The sequence below is a fragment of the Micromys minutus genome (genome assembly GCF_963924665.1).
Source record: "Micromys minutus genome assembly, chromosome: 27".
Taxonomy (NCBI): Eukaryota; Metazoa; Chordata; class Mammalia; order Rodentia; family Muridae; genus Micromys; species Micromys minutus.
Genome location: NC_137962.1, coordinates 22436240 through 22458757, shown reverse-complemented (window position 1 = coordinate 22458757; position 22518 = coordinate 22436240). Strand labels below are relative to the sequence as shown.

General features: G+C 43.8%; 1 protein-coding gene across 1 annotated transcript; it reads right to left on the bottom strand.

Moving 5' to 3' along the window:
• Nucleotides 1-8352: 8352 nt before the first annotated feature.
• Nucleotides 8353-9297, bottom strand: LOC308438177 (olfactory receptor 10AD1-like; the record flags this gene model as incomplete). The annotated part of the gene is made up of 1 exon (XM_080939467.1): nucleotides 8353-9297. Exon 1 carries the CDS (start codon nucleotides 9172-9174, stop codon nucleotides 8353-8355), a length of 822 nt encoding a protein of 273 aa, XP_080795593.1. The 5' UTR covers nucleotides 9175-9297.
• Nucleotides 9298-22518: the final 13221 nt, after the last annotated feature.

Here is a 22518-nt window from a genome sequence, read left to right as displayed (position 1 = left end):
GGCGCGAAGCCAAGTTCCAGAAGGAAGAGGAAAGTTAATTTAATGAAAATGGCAGCCCTTAGAACAGCGCTTCTCAACCTGTGGGTCGAGACCCCCGGTCACGTGGTCGTATGTCGGTCGGATGTCGGCTTACAGTGCATACCAGATATCTGCATTCCGACTCATAACAGTAGGAAAGTTAGGAAGTAGCAACGAAATACCTTTCCGGTTGGAGGTCACCACAACTGGAGGACCCGCTTTAAAGGGCCACAGTGTTAGCAAGGTCGAGGACCACTGTTAGAGAAGGAGGGCAGCAGAAGTTGCTACTCTGGGTCTAATTGTTCCTCAGGAAAGCCTTGATGGTTAATGTGGATGAGATCCTCATAGCCCAGGAGATCAGGCGAAACAAATAAACAAACCCGACTGGAAATCCTTAGATGATATAATGTTCGTAGTTGGAAAGTCTACGGGAATAAAGGTTCAAAGATGACGCTTAGTACAATGTCTTTGGAGGAGTGTATTCCAAAAGAACTCAGATATACAGACGTGCAGAAAATCGGCTTAACTGCGTGGTGTCATACACCAGTGCTTTCAAAAGCACCAGGAGGACTCTGCTTACAATTTTTTTTTCTGAGCTTAATAATAAAAGGTTAACTGTGGCCAGAGAAATGGCTTAGCAGTTAGGAGTGCTTCCTAACTTCCAGAGTTGCTGAGCTGAGTCCCCAGAACCCACTTTGGTTCTTTGGTTGGCCCATAACTTCCTGTAACTCCACCTTCTGGTATCTGCCGCCCTCTTCTGGCCTCAGGGGGCCACTGCACTCTTGTTCTTCAGAGGACAGCTCTCTGGGGCTCACACAGACAGACACACAGACACAGACGCACACACCTTTTAAATATTTTAAAATATCTTTTAAAAGTTAACATTGATCTAGGTGTGGCGGCTCATGCCTTTAATCTCGGCACTTGGAAGGCAGAGGCAGGGGGATCTCTGAATTCTAAGCTAACTCGGTCTAGTTAACTTTTTAATATGCTAAGGTTATATAGATAAAATGCTACAAATTCAAACTCAAGTAATTTTGATCGTAGCAGTAATAATTATTTCGTCTTTCATGGCCACAGCAAACAGTAAGTCCAACACATCTATCCTGTTAAAATCTGTGAATTTCAAAGGGCATCGTGTAAAAAGTGGGCTGTTGACAGGGTCAAATACAAAAAAAATTGCTTTGTCTAAAACAAACAAGAATAAAATATTATCCTAAAATATACAAATAACACCTGCAAACAAATAGGAACACGATGTCAGACCACTGGCACAAAGGGACAAAGGATGTAGTCCGGCAATTTACCAAGGAGGAAAAACTAATAGGCATGTGGAAATTCAATTAAAATGGTTTATACTGTAACACAATAAGGCGGGATCTTTTTTATAGCTCCCAAAACTACCAAAATAGGAATCAGCAAAGCTGAAAATATCAGAAATGCAGATCTTAAAAAAAAAGGTACTTATATATAAGTACACTGTAGCTGTCTTCAGACACACCAGAAGAGGGTATCAGATCCCATTACAGATGGTTGTGAGCCACCATGTGGTTGCTGGGAATTGAACTCAGGACCTCTGGAAGAGCAGCCAGTGCTCTAACCACTGAGCCATCTCTCCAGCCCCAGACATGCAGGGCTACAGGGTCTTGTTCTTATTCTACCGCCTTTGGAAAGTCATTCGGCATTTCTTAGACATACTAAATAGCGCTCTAACTAGTGGCTTTACACAATAGAAGATAAATCCTTTTACAGTTCCACAATGGACTAAGCAGGGATGCCCGACGTGGAGTTATACGTCAGTGGATGATGACACCTCCGTGCGCCACTGGTAGAGTGGACCAAGAGAGGCAGAATAAATGTCCGCGTCTGGCAAAGCACGTGTGGCTGGAAAACCACGCTCAGTGAATTAAGTAGACATAGGACAGGGCACACATCTCAGCAGCTTTGGAGAACTAGAAAGATGAATGTCTAGGAATGGGGGGTTTGGCTCATTGATTGGCATCTTCTGAGCATTGGCAAGGCCCTGGGCTCAATCTCCAGTAGAGGAAAAAAAGTCCACAAAGCAACTATGTGTACAAAGCATAAATATACACAGTAGAAAAATTATTAACCTACCGTAAAAGCAGAAAGATGAGACTAGAGACAAAAGATATGAATCGAACAAGAGCGTTTTTACTTGCAGACATTAATAATGGCGCAAGCGACGAACCAGAGTATGGCTTACTTGATCTCTTGAGGAGCAAATAAAACATAACAAAGACCCATCAGAACAGTATCTGGGAGATGAAGGGCCAGAATGAGGAAATCTTGAAGAAAAAAAAGTTCCCCAACTCTGACAGCAAAATGAACTTGTTATTCCAAATAAGACCAAAGAAGAGACACGTGGTAGTCAGGGCCCAGGAGGAATCGCTAACAGTCGTCAGTGTTGGTGGTAAAATTTCCTGAGTTTTCTATAAGGGTGTAAAGTTATTCCATGACACACGGTGTAAAAAAAAAGTAAGGCTGACTGGAGGTGGGGGCGTTATCTTAGGTTCTTTCTCTGGAGACATGGTCTTTTATTTCTATTTCTGTTCCCCCTAACTTTAAACTCTCTCTGCACACCATTTTTTTTTTTTTGTCTTTGCGGCAGAAGTCAGGTGTTCCATAGCTTAAGGCTGAAATAGTCTTGTCTCCTACACAGCAATACACATTCCTTTTTTTTTTTTTTAAAGCCCACTGACCTATCTTGGCAGGGTCAGCCGTAGTAATGGTGCCTGGATGTGATAAAGAATTTCTTGGTGGCAACAGTTATTCCAGATCAGCACACAGACAAGATGGTGGTACTCCTGTGGGGGAGGAGAGTCCCTGAAAGGCAGGCTGTGTAGCATAAGAGACACACTCCCAAGTACGAGTATCTAAATAAAGGTCCATCAAGTGAGCTTTATGCTCAGATTTGTCTGTCTCCGGGGACCCTGTCGAACCTTTCAGATGTTCTGATTTCTGGTGATTGTTTCTGCTTCCCAGCAAGGGAGACCGGCCGGTCTTGTATTAGGGCAGGATAATTTGAATAGAGTCTAATGAAGAGTTGTTTTGAAAGGCCCAGGTGTGGGCTGTAGAAAAACCACACATAAAAATCTAGAAGCAGCGTGAGAGCTCTGTTCCAGATTGTGGAGACAGAACCAGGCAGAGAGTGGTGGATCAATAGCAGAAATAGGGACCCCCCTAAAGAGAAAGCGGGAGGGGGGTTAGGGTGGGGTGGGGCTGGGGACTAGATATCCAACCTCAGGCTCTGCCTTTGCTATTCATGAATCGAGCCCGATGGAAAGCAGAGACAATGAGAGCAGTTTATGCAGGTTGGTCTACCACACCCTGAGATGGATGACAAGGACGAGGAGCTGAAGAGCCAACAGAAGACATCTAGTCCTTTAGATTTAGTGTTAGAAATTTTAGAGTTAGCGTTTAATTTCCATGATCAGCATACGCCATATTTCTGCATGCTAAACTGTTTCACAAGACTCGGGGACTTGGGTGAGGACTCCAAATGCTCTCTCTCCTGTCCTATTGGAGAAGCTTTGCTTCTGTTCTGTTTGGTTAACAGGATTTTGCTTGATTTTATGAGGAATACCATCACAACACGTACGGTCAAAGCACTTGCGCCAAGGACTGAAAATTTAATCATATACTAGTTGGGTAAAGAGGAAAGTAAATTACTCGAAAAATAACGGGGTGGGGGGCGAGTACAGAGATAAGAAAGACACACATTGTGGGAACTCAGAGATCCCAGGGACTCCAGACAGGTAGGTGGCAAGCGGGTTTTCTCGAGTTGTTAAGTGAAAGGGGGCGATAAGGCGGCTGAGGACACTGCGGTTGTTTACTGGCGGGAAGTGCAGCCCAATATTACACAATTCGCTAAAAATGGAGCTATCGCTTGGAGAGATTCAGGCTCCGCATCCTCGGACTGGACTGGCGGCTACCGAGCCTTAATGTGATTGGTAGAGGGCTCTCCCGCTATGCTCCGCCCACATCCCAGCCTCCGCCAAAGGGGAGGGGTACTGGGTTGGATGGGTATCCCACGCCCCGAGCTCCTGGGCAGGATCCTGCAGCTGCCCACCATGGCCGCTGCAGTCACATCCCGAAATAGACCTTGTTTCTCAGAGGTGGACAAATCTGGATCGGGCGCGGGAGGGTTGGTCAAGGAGACGCCGCTCATTGGTTGTACAGGGCGCGCCGAGAGGCTGAGGAAGGCTGATTGGCTGCAGGTTCTGCCTGGTTCTAATCAGGTCAAGGCCTGCTGCGGTTCCGGGTGCTGCCGCCAGGTGGAGCTGGGCAAGGCGACGTGAGGACCTCGGGGAAGAAGCAGAGGAGCATCAGAGAGAACTTCTGGGTTCCCTTCCATTTTCTAGCGGGCCGAGCTAACTCGAATGCAGTGGTTCTCAGCCTTCCTAAAGCTGCGACCCTTTAATACAGTTCTTAATGTGGCGAAGCCCCGGACCAATTGTTGCTACTTCGTAACATTTTTTGCTACTGTTATACATCGTAATGTAAATATCTGATGTGCAACCCAAAGGAGTAGAGAGACCCACACGTTAAGAACCGCTACGTTAGGCCCACCTAGTCATCTTGTCTTCTTGAATCCAGTCAGACCCCAGCCTCTCCTGAGCCCTTAGGTAGTTGTCTGGCTTTTTGTGGACCCTGCAGCTCTTTCCTTCGGGGGACAGCAGCAGCAGGGGAGATTTGGCTCAGGCAGTAGCTTCCCTCGTGAGTACTTTTTGTGAGCTGTTCCACCTGGGAGGCTTGACAGTTCCAGGTCACCCCAGGTCAGATTTCTCAGTAATCCCTGGCCCCAGCTCACTTTCTGACAGGCTTGTTGAGCGCACATCTGCAAGAAATCAGTTGGAGGGGTGGGTGGGTGTTGGAATTTTAGTCCTAACAGCCACTTTCCCTTCCCGGTTTGCACCTAACAGCTCCTCCGTATTCTTCCTGGTTTGGCTAATATCACCTCATTGGCATTCTTCCGGACCTCCGTAGATGAGCTAAGGACAGTAACAGAGTTCCACCCCAGTGTGGCTGGTGAACCAATGAGTTTATTTGACGTCCGTCTCAGCAGGTACTGACTACTCGGGCAAGTATGCTACTGAAGAAAACATTTCTCTCCTTGAAATCCTTGACCCTGGATGCCCCCAGTCTCGCTCCCTCTATTAAAGAGCTAGGTGTCTTTAGGAAGAGAAGTCTCAAAGGTCACTTCCCTTCAGTGACACAGCCAGTGGTGTGTGCGGGTCACCTATAGGTAATCGCGGCTGCTGAGGAAGTGGTCAGAGGATTATAGAGGTGTCATGCCAGAGGAGGAGGGGGTCAGGTTCTCGGGGCAGGGCACCCGAGTGAGAATGGTATACACCCTTTAAATACTGTGCAATTTGAAAAGGAAAAATGGCTGGAGAGATGGCTCAGAGGTTAAGAGCACCAACTGCTCTTCCAGAAGCCCTGAGTTCAAATCCCAGCAACCACATGGTGGCTCACAACCATCTGTAATAGGATCTGATGCCCCCTTCTGGTGTTTCTGAAGACTGCAACAGTATACTCATATACATAAAATACATAAATAAATCTTTAAAAAAGAAAAGAAAAAGCAACTTCTAGGAACTTCCGTTTTTGATATCGATCATGTGTGACAGTATCTCTCCTAATGATCCTACTATCATGGGACTCAACGGTAAAGGTTTTAGGAACAAAGTACTTAATAATCTTGAGCTGCTGTTACCTGCACTCCAATAATGTTTTACACGGACCTTTTCATGACTCAGCTTTCCTGTCCTGCCTTATGCACACACAATCTCATGGTCTACAAGTGCTCAGAACTGCAAAGGGAATGGTTCTCAACATGTGGGTCCTGATCCACTTCCTGGATGACCTTTTCACAGGGGTCGCCTAAGCCCGTCTGAAAATACAGATATTTACATTACGATTCATAACTAGCAGAATTGCAGTTCTGAAGTAGCAATGAAACCAATCTTACGGCTGGGGGTCAGCACAACCTGAGGAACGGTATTAAGGGGTCTCAGCGTCGGGACGGTTGAGAACCACGGTTGCATGGCTGTGACGGAATTAAGTCTCAAAAGCACACTGTCTCCTTCCTCCGCCTGTCCTTTACCGGCTTGCTTTTCATTTTCAAAGGCTTTTTGCAGATTGGAATTTCAGACTTAGGGAAGCTAGGACGCCAGACGGGAGGACAAGGTCTCTTTTCCTCCAAGGTGACTTGGAAGGCCTCCGCTCAGTTTGATAACTTTAGACAGGGTTCTTATGGACTGCAAGCTCGTGGAGCGGGTTCTCCCCTTCGATCAGTATGACTCCAGGAGTCGAGCCTCAAGCTCCTTTACTCAATGAACTCTCTCATCTCCCCAACCCAGTCATTTCCTTTCCTTTATGCTGTTTGAGACAGAGTCTCATAATATAGCCCTGGCTGTCCCAGAACTCACTAGGTAGACCAGGCTCACTGCTACCACACTCGGCTGTCACTTGTTGGTGACAGCCATGAAATGGAATCTCAAAGTAGTTTTAATCTGTATTTGCCTAATGAATTGACAAATAACATTGAACATTTAAAAAAATATGTTCGTGTGTATGTAACAACGATTAATGAGAAGGAGGTCCTGAACTGGAAAGAGGGGTGCACTGGAGGGTTTGGAGGGAATCAGGGCAGGAGGACATGATGTAATTATAGAACTTTCTTTTGAGAACTCTCTGTCTGGCTCTACAATCTACTTTTTAATTGAGTTGTTTTCTTGACGCTTATTTATTTTTTAAAATATTTATTTATTATATATAAGTACACTATAACTGTCTTCAGACACACAGAAGAGGGCATCAGCTCTTATTACAGATGATTGTGAGCCACCATGTGGTTGCTGAGAATTGAACCCAGGACCTCTGGAAGAGCAGTCAGTGCTCTTAGTCCGCTGAGCCATCTCTCCAGCCTGATTTTTTTTTTTTTTTAAAGTTCTTCATATATTCTAGACATTAACCCTCTTTGTTCATTGTTTAACTAAGAAAGATTTTCTTACAATTTATAGATTGACTCTTCACTTGGCTGACAGTTTTTCTCTTCTTTTCTTTTTCTGACACAGGGATTCTCCGTGTAGCCCTGGTTGTTCGTAACTCACTCTGTAGACCAGGCTGGCCTCGAACTCACAGAAATCCCCTTGCCTCTGCCTCTCAAGTGCTGGGATTAAAGGCAAGCACCACCACTGCCCAGCAGACAGTTTCTTTTGCTGTACAGACTCCTTTTAATTGCACAAAGTCCTGTTGTTGCTCGTTGTCTGGCATTCTTCTCATGAAAGCCTGTACTCCCACTTTCCCCCTAGCAGCTAGCTTCAGAGTTTCATGTCTCACGCTGGGGTTCTCGGTGCATTTGGAGTTCTTTTTTGGATGTCTACAAGTAGATACCCAGTTTCCTCAGAACTGTCTGCCGAAGAGGCTGCCTTTCTGCAAAGCGGATTTGGGCCATTTATCCTCATTTCTTTTTTTTACTGCTGTGGAAAACACCTCAACAAGAGCTACAAAGGAAAAGGATTTATTGCAGTTGACAGTTGAAGTGCAGATGGCCCATTCTGGTGGGGAAGATAGGGCGGCAGGAGCTTGAAGCAGCTGGTCACGTTTATTCACACATACAAAGCAGTGGGTGACTGGCCAGAGTCTGCCAGCTTACTGGTTTTTATACAGAACCAGCAATGGTCCTACCCACTTGTAGTGTGGGTTTCTCCACCTCCGTTAACCTAATCAACATCATTCTTCACCGGCATGATCAGAGGTTAAATGATCCCTCACGAGAATGTTGAAGGCTTGTCTTCCAGGTGCCTATAGGTCCTGTATAGTTGACACACACTACCATGGCATCTGTCAAAACTCAGATGGCAGTGGTTAATGGAATTCTACCAGGGCCCTCTAATCAATTCTATGAAGCTACGTGTTCCAACACCAAGACTAATACGGTATATTAAAAGATTGAAAAGCCACTTATTCCTAAATGGATGTGCAAAAATTATCCTGGGGCATGTGTAAAAGAATTATACAAACAGGAGAGTTAGATACTCAACGGCTCTTGAGGAGCACAGAAGAAATATTCAGAAAAGCCTCATATCCCCTTAAAGAAAATTCATGGAAAAACAGTTCTAGAAAATAAAGTCAGAAATGAGCCCTGGACACCAGGAGGAGCCTCTAGGTCTGAGTCTAGTGGTGAAGAACACACACGCTCCTTTCTAGAGCTTTCCAAGAATTGAAAAGCAAGGTGCTGGGAAAAGCAGCCTTCTACTCCCCATTGAGGAAAGTTCTCCAGAAGCCCTCCTTCCAGGCAGATGCTACCTAAAATCGGCCGCCTCTCCCAAGAGCCCGCCCCATGGCCCCCTTCATTTCCTTGTTGCGGAAGCTGTAGATGACGGGGTTACACATGGGCATGATGATGGTGTAGAGGAGGGAGAAAGGCTTGTCTTTGTCAGGCCCATGCGTACTTCGGGGATTCATGTAAGAGAACATGGCTGAGGTGTACAAAAAGACGACCACAGTCAGGTGGGAGGCACAAGTGGAAAATGTCTTCCCCCTACCCGAGGAGGAGGTTCTGCTGAGGATGGAGGCCAGGATGCGGGCATAGGAGGTGACAATGAGCACCATGGGGCTGAGCAACACCACAATGGCATCAACAAAGATCAACTTCAGGCTGAACTTGAGGTCCCCACAGGAGAGGGCGATTACTATGGGAGCCTCACAGAAGAAGTTTTCTATGTGGTTGTCTTTGCAGAAGGGATTCCTGAAAGACAGATACTCAAGAAAGATGCCATTGACCATCCCAAAGACCCAGGAAGAACACACCAGCCTGACACACACCTTCTGGCTCATGATCTGGGTGTAGTTCAGTGGGTGGCAGATGGCAACATACCGGTCATAGGCCATGAAGGCCAAGAGGATGCACTCGGCCACACCCACTAGAAAGACCAAGTACATCTGGGTCATGCAAGAGGCAAAGGAGACAGTGTGGTTCTTGGTCACCAGATGGACCAGCATCTGTGGGATGGTGGTGGTGATGAAGCAGATGTCCAGGAAAGACAGGTGTCCAAGGAAGAAGTACATGGGGCTGTTGAGCCTGGGGTCAGTCCATGTGATGAGGATGATGAGGCCATTCATGGCCATGGCGAGGCTGTAGAGAGCCAGGAAGAGGGTGAAGAGCAAAGCCCGGGTGGAAGGGGAGCTCTGCTCAAAGCCCACGAGGACGAACTCAGTCACTGTGCTGCCGTTCCTTGGGTCTGCTGTTCGAGACCTGTTTGAGGATGGGGGCAGGGAAAAGCACAAAGGACACAGTTGTACAAGTCACCTGGACCCAGACACCCAGAAAGAGGCTTTCCCTGGTGTAATGACTTCTTGGTTGTCAACTTGACTACATCTGGACTGAACTACAATCCAGAAATGCAGGGCACACCTGTGATTCAGATCTAGGGGCTGGAAGACACAGGTTCCTGACCTGGATCTTGACTTGGGATGACACACGCTTTTGATCCAGCTCTTGAGGCATAGTGGCCAAGAAAAGTTTAAAGCGAGGCGAGGTAGCATAAACCTTTAATCCCAGGAGACTGAGGCAAGCAGATCTCCGAGTCCAAGGCCAGCCTGGGACAGAGAAAGTTCCAGATCCAGATGTGGTGGTATACACCTTTAATCTGGACCACACCTTCTGCTGGATGTTTACATAAGAACTTTGGGAGAAGGACGGCTTATTCTACCAGAGTCTGGGACTTCCTGTGCACAGCTTCCAGTTGTTGGGTTAGTTGGACTGCAGACTGTAAGTTGTGCTAATAAATTCCTATAATATAGAGAGAGACAGTCCACAAGTTCCGTGGCTCTGGAGAGCCCTGACTAATACACCTGGTGATTGGAAAGGCTTTGGAACTTAGCAGTCTCTGGACAATCTGTGTAGCAATGGCACAGTAATGACACACACCAGGCTCACCACAGGCTCTATTATGCATACATTCTAATTTTAGAGGCTGAGGAAGTGACCGGATGCCCTGTGGAGTGTGTTCCCTTTGTCCACTTTCTCTCATTTCTCATCCCATGAAGCACTAGATTCCCTTTCCACGAGATTTCTTGGTTGATCAAGGCATCAGCCGAGCCCACTCCTATCCTTCTCAAGTTGAAAAGTTCTAGTATCTAGGACCACTCTGGTGATCTGGAAAGGGAAGGGAAGGGCAGAGGACATAGTTTAGTATGTGCTCACAGCACTTCACTCGGCAGACATGTTGAGACTAAGATAATCATCAGGCAAGGTACGCCATCAGTGAGCCACAACCCCCAGAGATCTCAGACTTGGCCAAGAAGTTGGCATTTAGCTCAAGGACTCACTGAGCCCCACTAAAAGCCCCACTACGCCTGCCTGTAGTTTACTGAGCATTTTGTGCCTCGTTAGACATCTTAGCAGTTGGCCAGTTAGTCTCCTGTGTCCACACATGGGATTTTGTGAAGGGAACCAGGCCTACCTCATCCTGTGACTCTGCTGTTCCTGCTGTGTCACTGAATTGCCGTCCCCAGAAACAGAGATGGCATGCTGGTTGAGGAAGAGCTGCTCCAGGGAGGATGGTCTGAGCTGGTGTGCCACTCTGGAAGACAGGGGGACCCGGTGAGCTTTCCAGGCCTTTGGCATCTATGCTGCTATGGACGAATGTCTTCTTAAGCACATCACCACAGTGTGTGTGCACGGCACCTTTAGGTGAGGGCTGCCTGCCTCCTGTTGCCATACTAATGCACACTTGTATCTTTTCCCTTGCTGTATATTTTGGCTTTAGTTTCTCTGCCCATGCCTGACTTAAAAATCCCATGCTCTGTGTGGGTGGTGGTGGCGACGCCTTCAATCCCAGCACTTGAGAGATAATGGCAAATGGGTTTCTGTAGGTTGGAGGAAAACCTGGTCTACAGAGTGAGTTCCAAGAAAGCTGGGGCTATAGGGAGAAAGTCTGTTTCAAAACAAACAAAACTACTGTACTCTCCTGTTGTTTCAAGAAATACAATAAAAAAAAAAAAGAAAACTATAATTCTGTTGCAAACTCCAAACAAAAATATCCTCACTCTGAAGAAATATTACTTCTGACAAAGACTGTTTTAAAAATGAACCTCCGAGGGATCGGAGACATGTCTTGGTGGTTAAAAGCACTTTCTGCTCTTCAGAGAACCCTTTGGTTCCCAGCACCCACGTCTGTGTATCACAACCATCTGTAACTTCAGCTCCTGTAGGCCTGACAGCTGTGGCCTCTGTGGGTACCTGCTCCCATATGCACACACCCACATGTAGACCTACAGCTACATACAATTAAAAATAATAACATAGGAGCTGCAGAGATGGCTCAGTGGTTAAAAGCACTGGTTACTCTTCCAGGGAACCCAGCTTCTATTTCCAGTACTTCCATGGTGGCTCAGAACTGTCTATGACTCCAGCTCCAGGGGAGCTGACACTTTTTTGAGACATACATGAAGGTACAACACCAATGCACATAAAATAAAAGTAAATAAATCATCTAAATTATAAAATAAAAAAAATAAAATAATTCTTCAATCTTAAAATAGTTTTCTTTGATTATTCTTTATGTGTACGAATGTCTGCATACATGTGCTGGTACGCATACCTTTCATGTCTGGTCTTTGCAAAGGCCAGAGAGGGCGTCAGATCTCCTGGAACTGGAATTACAGATGGTTGTGAGCCACCAAATGGTTGGTGGGAATTAAACTAGGGCCCCGCTGGAAGAGCAGCCAGGGCTCTTCAGCATTGAGCCATCTCTCTAGGCCTAAGATACGTCTTAAAACAAATAAAACTAAATGGTGAAGATTAAAAATAATTAAGACAAAATGGTCACTAAGAATAAATATTAAATAAGTTAAATAAAATAAATAAAAATAAAAACTGAATGGTAGGAATCATTGCGTCCCCTGCAACTGACGTTAAGGTCTGACATGCATTTAGAATGGTCTTAAATAATGGTAATGGTGAGATGAACATGCTTATCTTTCTAAATAACATGCCTGTTTACACTGACACACACACTTGTCCAGTTCTTCGCCAAACAGAAGAGTGTGGTAACTGTCCTCTGCAGACTACAAAGAGAAAAAAAGCACCATTTACAGTTACACCGATTCCCTATTCAAAGGCTGGACGATCTGAGATCTCTTAAATTGGCAGCAATTTTCAAAGCAGTTCATAAGCGTCATGCTGTCTGAGGCTATATTTTGCTGCTGTCTCTCCGGGAGGCAATTTAATCTCATTGAAGACTTGCTGACGAAGAAGCTGCTGTAGGAAAGAACGGCACAGATTTTCTGTGGGTCTAGTGCTGCTACTGCAGTTGATGCGATCCATTGTTCCGGTCATTTCAGAGCCGTCTGCAAGTGAAATAGGGACTTCCAAAGCATCCGACGTCACCCATGGGCAGGGGGTGGCGAAGCTGGTCAACCACAGACGTAACAAGGTCGATGAATAAAATGGTAGGCTCTGCTCAGTGGGAAAAGCTTAGGGGAAGAGAGACACCACTCTTACATTTCTGCAGTTTCCTTCCCCACGAAGGGGAATCATCTGACTTCCTTCACACCATTACAGAGAATGGCACAGCAAGTGGCTACCGGAGTGGTCTTTTTTTTTTTTTTTTTTTTTTTTTTTAAGGAAAAACCAATTACTTCTGTTCTCCAGGGTGGGCTTTGCTGTCTGGTGCTGCAAGTGGCTGAGGAATGAGTCTAAGTGAACACAGAACTCCATGTAAGTTTGTCATTGTTTTTGTTAATGTTGCTAAAGTACTGACCACTCCATTTGTTGACTCCTTTCCCCGTTTTCTTCGGTTTTGTCAATAGCAGAGGAAAGAGCAGTAAGTACTTACTGGACCCTCCGGAACCCCAAGTAGTCATTTAACACCAATGGTAGCTCATATAAAAAGATAATACTACGAACAAAGAAATATGATAGAGTTGGGGCTGTACTGAAAAGCAGCTCTAAACTAATCACAATATGGGGCGGATCCTGAAAAGGAAAGCATTCTGAAGCCTTCCATATTCTGAACTATGGAAGCACATGGCGGGTGAGCCAAGGTGAGCTCTCCATCCTTGACTACAGGAGCACGAAGAACAGAGTGTGATGCCCGAGTTCATGAAGCTGAGATTCTCGTCCTATCTGCCGAAGTCGAGGAGAGACAGGAAGGTCTCTGAGCTCATTGGAGCCCTGGCTGAACCAATGATCTCACAGTCAACGAGAGACTCTGTCTCGAAAGGTAAGACAGAAAGCAAGTGGAGAAGGCACCAGACACAGATCTCTGGTCTCCATATGTATGCACACATGTATGTACTTGTACATGAACAGACACAGTACTGCATATACACAGACAAAAAGAGCAAGTCACTCCTATCAAAAACATGGAAGGACTTGAAAAGACTTTTTTTTTCAATATAAGGAAGATATATAGTCAACAGGCAAATGAAATAAAATTCAACACTGCTAATGATCACGGAAGTGAACCATCAGTCTGGTGATGTGTGACCTCCATCAGCTAGCGTGGTATTGTAAAAGAAGGCACAGGGGCTGGAGTGGTGCTCAGTGACAAGTATGAACTGCTTTTGCAATGGACTGGTTTGGTTCCCAGCACCCATGTGGTAGAGCACACAAGCACTTGTAACCTAGCTTCAGGAGGTCTGACACCTTCCTGTGGTCTCTGTGGGCGCTACACTGATGGGCACCATCTCTTCCACATAGTCTCAGAGTTAAATATACTCATAATTAACTAAAAGGATCCAGTCAGGACAAGAGAGACAGCCACACAGTAAGGAAAGAGAGCTGCTCTTCAGGAGGACAATTGGTTCCCTGCATCCCTGTCTGGCAGCACAGGGACATGTATAACTCCAGCTCCAGGGAGTCTGATGCCCTCTTCTGGGTTCCAAGGCTCCAGGTTCACATGCATGTGCATGCACATATGCACACACACAAACACAATTAAAAATAAAATTAATTTTTTCTTACAGATGAAATAATAAATAAAAACCTAGGCTTAGATATGAAAGGTAAGTGTTAGCCAGAATATAAAGAGAAAGGACCCTTTTCGTATACTGTTGGAGGGACTATGAGTTCAGCTGTTATATTAAACACAATGGAGGTTTTCAAACCCAAAACATTCTTATCTTTGGATGCAATATATTCAAAGGAAATTACTCTAGAGTGTGGAAGACACGTCTTTACTGCGGTGTTCACTGTAGTGCTGTTTGTAATCGCTAAGATGTAGGTTTAATGATCAGATCCATGCACCAATACCACACATTTTTAAAAGCATGGCATTTAATAGATAAATATAATTCAATCTTAAAAAAATTAGGAAATCCTTTCATTTTTGGAGAACACTAATTAAACTCAAAGAGTATCATCATATATAAAACCATTACAGAAATTGTTTCGTTAATACCGTGTGATATCACTAATATATGGAATCTAAAACCCCACGTCAAAGACAGGGAGAGTAGGAAGGTGGTCATCATACACAGGGTGGAGGCAGGGCTCGGTCTGAGGACATACAACCTGAGTCAACCATGAGAAACAAGTCTATTGTACAACATGGTGGCTATGTTTAATAATTACATGTTATACACTTGAAAATTGTTAAGCCAATAGTTTTTTTAAATACTTCTTGCCTCAAATGGATTGGTAATTTTATGAGGGGATCAATATGTCAATTGGATTACTTTTTTTTTTTTTTTTTTACAATATTTGCATCAGTGGTGCACTGAGACACGGAAGATGTAACTGAGTAGGAGGGAACTTGCCAACTAGTGGCAAAGCCCTGGTTTCAATCTTTCTGAAGCTCCAGAACTTCAGATAACAAGTAAGGAAGTGAAGGAACCCCCTTTGTTTGTCTGAGCCTCAGCTCAGCAGCTCTAGCTGTCCCGTAGCTCACTGTGTAAACCAGGCTGCTCTAGAACTTGGGAAGCTCCACCTGCCTCTGCCCCTCCATAAAAGGTGTGTGCTACCACAGCCCAGGAATACCGTGTTTTACACCACACGTATATGGAACATTCATTTGTAAATGAGAAAAAAAATGTCTTGATACACAAAATGAAGTGAAGTTACTGGCAGTTATTTCTCTTGAAATTTTAATCTTCCCCATACAAAATCATCTAAAATTGATCTATAAAGCCAATGTTTACATTGAAAAATAAGACACATTAATGTCCGGGTATTAAAAACCTAACACATTACCACTTTTAGCTCAGTCCCCAGTAGAGGCAGAGGGACTTCGGTTTGGGTTAGGCATGCCTGAAATTCAACTTTAAGCATAAGTTGACAGGCAGTGAGGATTAGCTCAAATCATGGTTTTGATTCAGTTTCTTCTCATCTTCCCATGGCTTTACTTCACACTGCTAAGGATGGGACAGCTTCGAGGTTGTCTAGCCTGTCACTCAGGAACCCTAGTTGTTGCAGAAATCCAGAGAAGAGGGTTTCTCAAACACCTTTTCCAATCTCCCCTAATTCTTCCTGCTTCTTATTCTCAGGGAGATCTGTCCACCTAATTTTAAAAAATGTTAATGCATAGTATATATCCTTTCCACTTATTTGACTCCTGTAGACATTGCAAACTCAAGCCCCCTACCCTATCCCCTAGAAAATCCCTAGCAAAATGTGGAAGGCATGTTCTTTGAAAGAAGACCATCCACAAGACACTTCCTAGCCTCCCTTTTCACAGGGAAGGAGAAGGAGACAGAAGAGGAGGAGGAAGAGGAAGAGGAGGAGGATGGAGGAGGAGAAAAGGTCAAATAAGTAGAAAATACCAAGATTTACAAACAGAAAGACAGAGGCTTAGTAAAAGCAAAAGGAAAAAGGAAGTAATGGGAATGGGGCTGGGGGGTAGGCAGTTCTTACCAAAGAGTGTAGAAGGAAAGGCATGGAAAGCCAACGAATTCAACTGACCAAAATATAAGCTCCACGAATATGGAAACGAACATGGTAGAACAGAAAAGGACCATGGGAGGGATTCCAGGAGAGTAGAACTAAACAAGACAAACCCAACAGGGAGGGTCAGGGGGACTGGCAGAAGGCTCTGCATGCTTGGCTGCCTATCGAACTGGCACCAGGGAGCCTATTTCTCCAAGCTCTAGCAAGAAATATTGAGCTGGGTTGATGTTTTCTTACCAGCCTACAAAACAACTCAGCAAGAGAGAGGGAGCTCTCCAGGTCATGTCTAAGTGATGTCCGCCCCAGACAGGAGGGCAGGGGGTAGACTTAGAGCTTGATGTAATTACAGAGAGAGGATACAGAAGTAACTGGCTAAAGATCCAGGACAGCAGAGACTCTGGTAGACTCTAAGAGGAAGAAAGTGAGCAAGGGGAAGGTTAACAGAGTCAAGGCTGTGACCCTCTCTCTCTCATGGCCGCCGCACAGAGCCCTGTGTGGGGTGAATGCAGTTAGTCTCTGAGAAACACAGAGTATGCTTGGCTCTGGTGACAAGGTCAGAGACAAGGTCAGCTTCCTAGCAGAAGAGAGTTCATTCACTGACCTTGACCGTGGGCTTTGGGACACGCTGAGGAGGGCATTGTGCTGGTCTTGGATGCAGAAGAGGGATCCAGAGGTTCAGAGTGAGGGTACAGGGTGTTTGCTGCAGACTAGCTGTGCATTTATAGGGCTGGGAACTTGGGTTCCTCTCCTCCCTGCTCTCCCTCCTGTCTCTCAGGTGTTCTTGCCTGAGCACGTGAGCCCTCCTCCCTTCCTCAGGCAGAGGGGAGCTTCTAGTTGGTTACTATAGCAGCCGACTGTATGAAGGCCAACTATTTGTTCTTGAGGCCTGGCCATTCCAAGTGTGTCCCTGGGGGTGGTGGTTTTATTATATCAAGGCTCCCTTGTGAGGCTATACTCATGGCAAGTGGCCGAGAGAGCCCAACACACTCCCAGGTTTTTTTTTTTTTTTTTGAGAAATTTTTGTTCTACTCTAGATAGCAAATGTGATCAGTGCACCTTCAGATACAGGTTAAGAAGTCCTGTGTTGTGTGTGTGTGTGTTTTGTGTGTGTGTGTGTGTGTGTGTGTGTGTGTGTGTTGCATCCATACAGTGATACTTGTGTATATGTTTTCAGGGTTCACCATTTGTCACTGGACAACCAACTAATATGCCCTTTCCTGGGGAAAGCACCTCTCCTTCTAACTCTCCTCAGTTGCCCTTTGACCTTTGTATGTGGGTGAGTCCTCATGGGCTTTTCCATGTTCACCTTGGCATATCCATTCGTATCATCCTTCTATAGCTGGGCAGTCATGCTGGTGGGACCCTAATGGCTGTAGCTTCTGATGTTGCAGAAGACAGTCTCACAGAAGAGTCACTGATCTTCTGGCTCTTATGATCTTTCTGGTACCTTTTGCAATGTTTCCTGAGTGTGGGAGTTTTGTAGATGTATCCATTGGGACTGGGATCCAGTGTATTTATTGGCTGTGGTTTTCTGTAGTGGTCTCTATCTGTTGCAAAGAGACATTTTCTCTCTCTCTTTCTTTTTTTCTTTCTTTTTGAAAGATTTGATATTTTTCCTTTATTTTATTTTTTTATTAATTTGTTTATTTTATAAAATATTATTATAGCTCACAAAATTTGTTACATCATAATATATGATGAATACACAGGCTTTTTTTTTTCTAAGAAGGACTGAGGCTTCCACATTTTGGCTTCCAAGACTTCTAACATGAAGGGGTGATGAATTTTGTCAAATGCTTTCTCAGCATCTAGTAGTTTTTTTCTTTGAGTTTGTTTATATGGTGGATTATATTGATAGATTTCTGTATATTGAACTATCCCTGAATCCCAGAGATGAAGCCTACTTGATCATGGTGAATGATCGTTTTGATGTGTTCTTGGATTCGGTTTGTAAGAATTTTATTGAATATTTTTGCATCAATGTTCATGAGAAAGATTGGTCTGAAGTTCTCTTTCCTTGTAGGGTCTTTGTGTGGTTTAGGAATGAGAGTAATTATAGCTTTAAAGAATGAGTTGGGTAGTGTTCTTTCTGTCTCAATTTTGTGGAATAGTTTGGAGAGTATTGGTATTAGGTCTTCTTTGAAGGTCTGATAAAATTCTGCACTGAACCCATCTGGTCCTGGATTTTTTTGTTTGGGAGGCTTTTGATGACTGCTTCTATTCCTTTAGGTGTTATGGGACTGTTTAGATGGTTTATCTGATCCTGATTTAACTTTGGTACTTGGTATCTGTCTAGAAATTTGTTCACTTCCTCTAGATTTTTCAGTTTTGTTGAGTATAGGCTTTTGTAGTAGGCTCTGATGATTTCTTGAATTTTCTCAGTTTCTGTTGTTATGGCTCCCCTTGCATTTCTGATTTTGTTAATTTTGATACTCTCTCTTTGCCTTCTAGTAAGTCTGGCTAAGGGTTTATCGATCTTGTTGATTTTCTCAAAGAACCAGCTCCTGGTTTTGTTGATTCTTTGTATGGTTCTTTTTGTTTCTACTTGGTTAATTTCTGCATTGAGGTTGATTATTTCCTGCTGTCTACTCCTCTTGGATGTATCTTGCTCTTTTTGTTCTAGAGCTTTCAGCTGTGCTGTCAAGCTGCTAGTGTATGCTCTCTCCAGTTTCTTTTGGAGGCACTCAGAGCTCTGAGTTTTCCTCTTAGTACTGCTTTCATTGCATCCCATGGGTTTGGGTATGCTGTGCTTTAATTTTTGTTAAATTCTAAAAAATTATTAATTTCTTTCTTGATTTCTTCCTTGCCCATGTTACCATTGAGTAGCAAATTGTTCAGCTTCTATGTGTATGTGGGCTTTTTGTTGTCTTTGTTGTTATTAAAGATCAGCCTTAGTCCATGGTGATCTTATAGGATGCATGGGAGTATTTCAATCTTCTTATACCTGTTGAGACCTGTTTTGTGACTGACAATATGGTCATTTTTGGAGAAGGTGCCGTGAGGTGCTGAGAAGAAGGTATATTTTTTTGTTTTAGGATGAAATGTTCTGTAGATGTCCGTTAATTCCAATTGGTTCGTAACCTCTGCTGGTTTCGCTGTGTCTCTGTTCAGTTTCTGCTTCCATGATCTGTCCATTGATGAGAGTGGGGTGTTGAAATCTCCCACTATTATTGTGTGTGGTGCAATATATGCTTTGAGCTTTAGTGGGGTTTCTTTTATGAATGTGGGTGCTTTTGTATTTGGAGCATTAGATGTTCAGGATTGAGAATTTATCTTGATAGATTTTTCCTGTGACGAGTAAAAAGTGTCCCTCCTTATCTTTTTTTTTTTGGTAACTTTTGGTTGAAAATCTATTTTATTTAATATTAGAATGGCTACTTCAGCTTGTTTCTTGGGGCCATTTGCTTGGAAGGTTTTTTCCCCAGCCTTTTACTCTGAGGTAGTGTCTGTCTTTGTATCTACAACGAGTTTACTGTATGCAGCAAAATGCTGGATCTTGTTTACTTATCCAGTCTGATAGTCTATGCCTCTTTATTGGGGAATTGAGTTCATTGATGTTAACAAATATTAAGGAATAGTGATTGTTGTTTCCTGATATTTTTGCTGTTAGAGGTAGAATTATGTTTGTGTGTCTTTCTTCTTTTGGTTTTCTTGCATAGTTATTTTCTTGCTTTTCCTAGGGTGTAGTTTCCCTCCTTGTGTTGGGTTTTCCATCTATTATCCTTTGTAGGGCTGGATTTGTGGTCAGATATTGTGTAAATTTGGTTTTGTCCTGGAATATCTTGGTCTATGGTAATTGAGAATTTTGCTGGATATAGTAACCTGGGCTGGCATTTGTGTTCTCTTAGAGTCTGTATGATGTCTGTCCAGGATCTTCTAGCTTTCATAGTCTCTGTTGAGAAGTCTGGTGTAATTCTGATTGGTCTGCCTTTTTGTGTTACATGGCCTTTTCCCCTTACTGCTTATCGTATTCTTTCTTTGTTTTGTTCATTTGGTGTTTTGACTATTATGTGTTGGGAAGGATTTCTTTTCAGCCATCCAAATTGCTGTTTTTAAAAAATTTCCCTCCCTCCTTTATTTACCTCCTTTCCCCCAGGGAGTCTCCTCTTTCCTATTTTTATCATGGGTTCTGATTCCCTGTATGTTCTCCCCACCTTCTTCTGTATTTACCCTCCCCCATCAAGAGCCCCCGTTTCCCTGATCAGTTTTATCCTCATATCCCTTCTGGTGCCTCCAATTCCCCTATCCTGGCATTGGCTCCATTTTACTTCCTTGGTTTCTATAGTTACTGTAGGCTGTATGCTCACATCTGATTTGGAGATTTGGAGGTAGAAGCCACCAAGAGAGAACATGTGACATTTGTCTTTGGGGCCACTGTGTTTCATCACTCAATATGATCTTTTCTAGTTTCATCCATGAACCTGCAAAGTTCATTATTTAATTTTTCTTTACAGCTGAATAGTACTCCACAGTGTCTATGCACCACACTTTCATTAGCTACTCCACAGATGTAGGGCATCACATCATTTCCATTCCCAATCTGTAGCTGACCTTTGCTACTTTGTGGGTCCTTTTTCCCACCCTTCCCCTCAATCCAGTTTTACCCCTAGAGGGGACACAGAGAGAGAGAGAGAGATGCTAGGATCTCTGAATCTAATTTCTTCTAGTTTCTTTGTTTGTAGTTTCTTTGTTTGTTTCTTTGATCTTGCTACCTTGTGGGTTCTTTTCTCCCTTTATCCCCTGGTTTCACCCCTAACACCATAAAGGAGAGAAAGAAGGGGTACAGTCCTTCCCCTATGTCTTCCACAGCCCTGACCTCTGTCCAATGTCCGTCTGTGGGAATCTGACTCCATTGTCTGCCTGTTCATTTTGACTCTTTGCTTTTCAGCTCTTTGCATACAAATCCCCTGGCACATGAGTAGCTGGAGAAGATTCTCTCCCATTCTGTGGCTTCGTTTTCAGTCAATTGTTTGTTTTCTTCATTGTGCGGAGCCTTTTAGTTTTATGAAGTCTCACTTGTCAGTTGTCTTTAGTTCCTGGGCAAATGGAGTCCTGATCAGGGAGTTATTTTCTACACCTACATCACATAGGCAGTGTGTGTATGTGTGTGTGTGTGTGTGTTTATGTATATATGTATGTGTGTATGTATGTGTGTATATGTGTATGTATGTATGTATGTGTGTGTATGTAGGTATGTGTTTATGTATATATTTATGTGTGTGTATGTATATGTGTGTGTATTGTGTGTATGTATGTATGTGTGCATGTGTTTATGTATATATGTATGTGTGTGTATTGTGTGTGTATGTATGTGTATATGTGTATGTGTGTTTGTATGTATGTGTCTGTGTGCATTGTGTGTATGTGTATGTGCATGTATTGTGTGTGTATGTATGTGTGTGTATGTATGTATATGTGTGTGTTTATGTATATATTTATGTGCGTGTATGTATATGTGTGTGTATTGTGTGTATGTGTGTATGTATGTGTGTGTATGTGTTTATGTATATATGTATATGTGTGTATTGTGTGTAGGTGTATGTATGTATGTGTGTATGTATGTGTCTGTGTGCATTGTGTGTATGTGTATGTGCATGTATTGTGTGTGTATGTGTGTGTGTGTATGTATATGTGTGTGTATGTATATGTGTGTGTATGTATGTGTGTGTATGTATGTATATGTGTGTGTTTATGTATATATTTATGTGTGTGTATGTATATGTGTGTGTATTGTGTGTATGTGTGTATGTATGTGTGTGTATGTGTTTATGTATATATGTATATGTGTGTATTGTGTGTATGTGTATGTATGTATGTGTGTATGTATGTGTCTGTGTGCATTGTGTGTACGTGTGTGTACTGTGTTTGTGTATGTGTGTATATTGTGTATGTATATGTATTGTACATGTATGTGTGTGTGTATGTGTGTGTATGTATGTGTATGTATCTGTATGTTTGTGCATGTATGTGTATTGTATGTGTGTGTATGTGTCTGTGTATGTATGTGTGTGTATGTGTATGTATGTGCTTAATTTATTCTTCTCTCATATATTACATCCTGACAACAGTTTCCCTCCTTCTCCTCCCTCTAGTCTCACCCCCTCATCTCTTTCCCCCACCCCAGATCCACTTTTTCACCCTTCTTCAGAAAGAGCAGACTTTCCAGGGACATCAATGGAATACGGCATAGCAAGACCAGGCACAAACCCTCATAGTCAAGGATGGACAAGGCAACCCAGTAGGAGGAAAAGAGTCTCAAAGCAGGCAAAAGAGTCAGAGGCAGCCCCCCCCCTCCCACTGTTAGGAGTCCACAAGAACACTGAGCTATACAACCATAACATATTTGCACAGGACCTAGGTCAGACCCACAGAGACTCCCTGATGCCTCTGAGCCTACTTGAGTCACTTGGTTCTGTGGACTGTGTTATTGTGGTGTCCTTGATCTCTCTGGCTCCTCCAATCCTTCCTCTCCCTCCTCCGCAGGACTCCTGGAGAACCAGTATTTGGCTGTGGGACTCTGCATCTGCTCCCATCAGTTGCTGGATGGAGTCTTTGGTTTCTCTGATGCTGATTATGCTAGG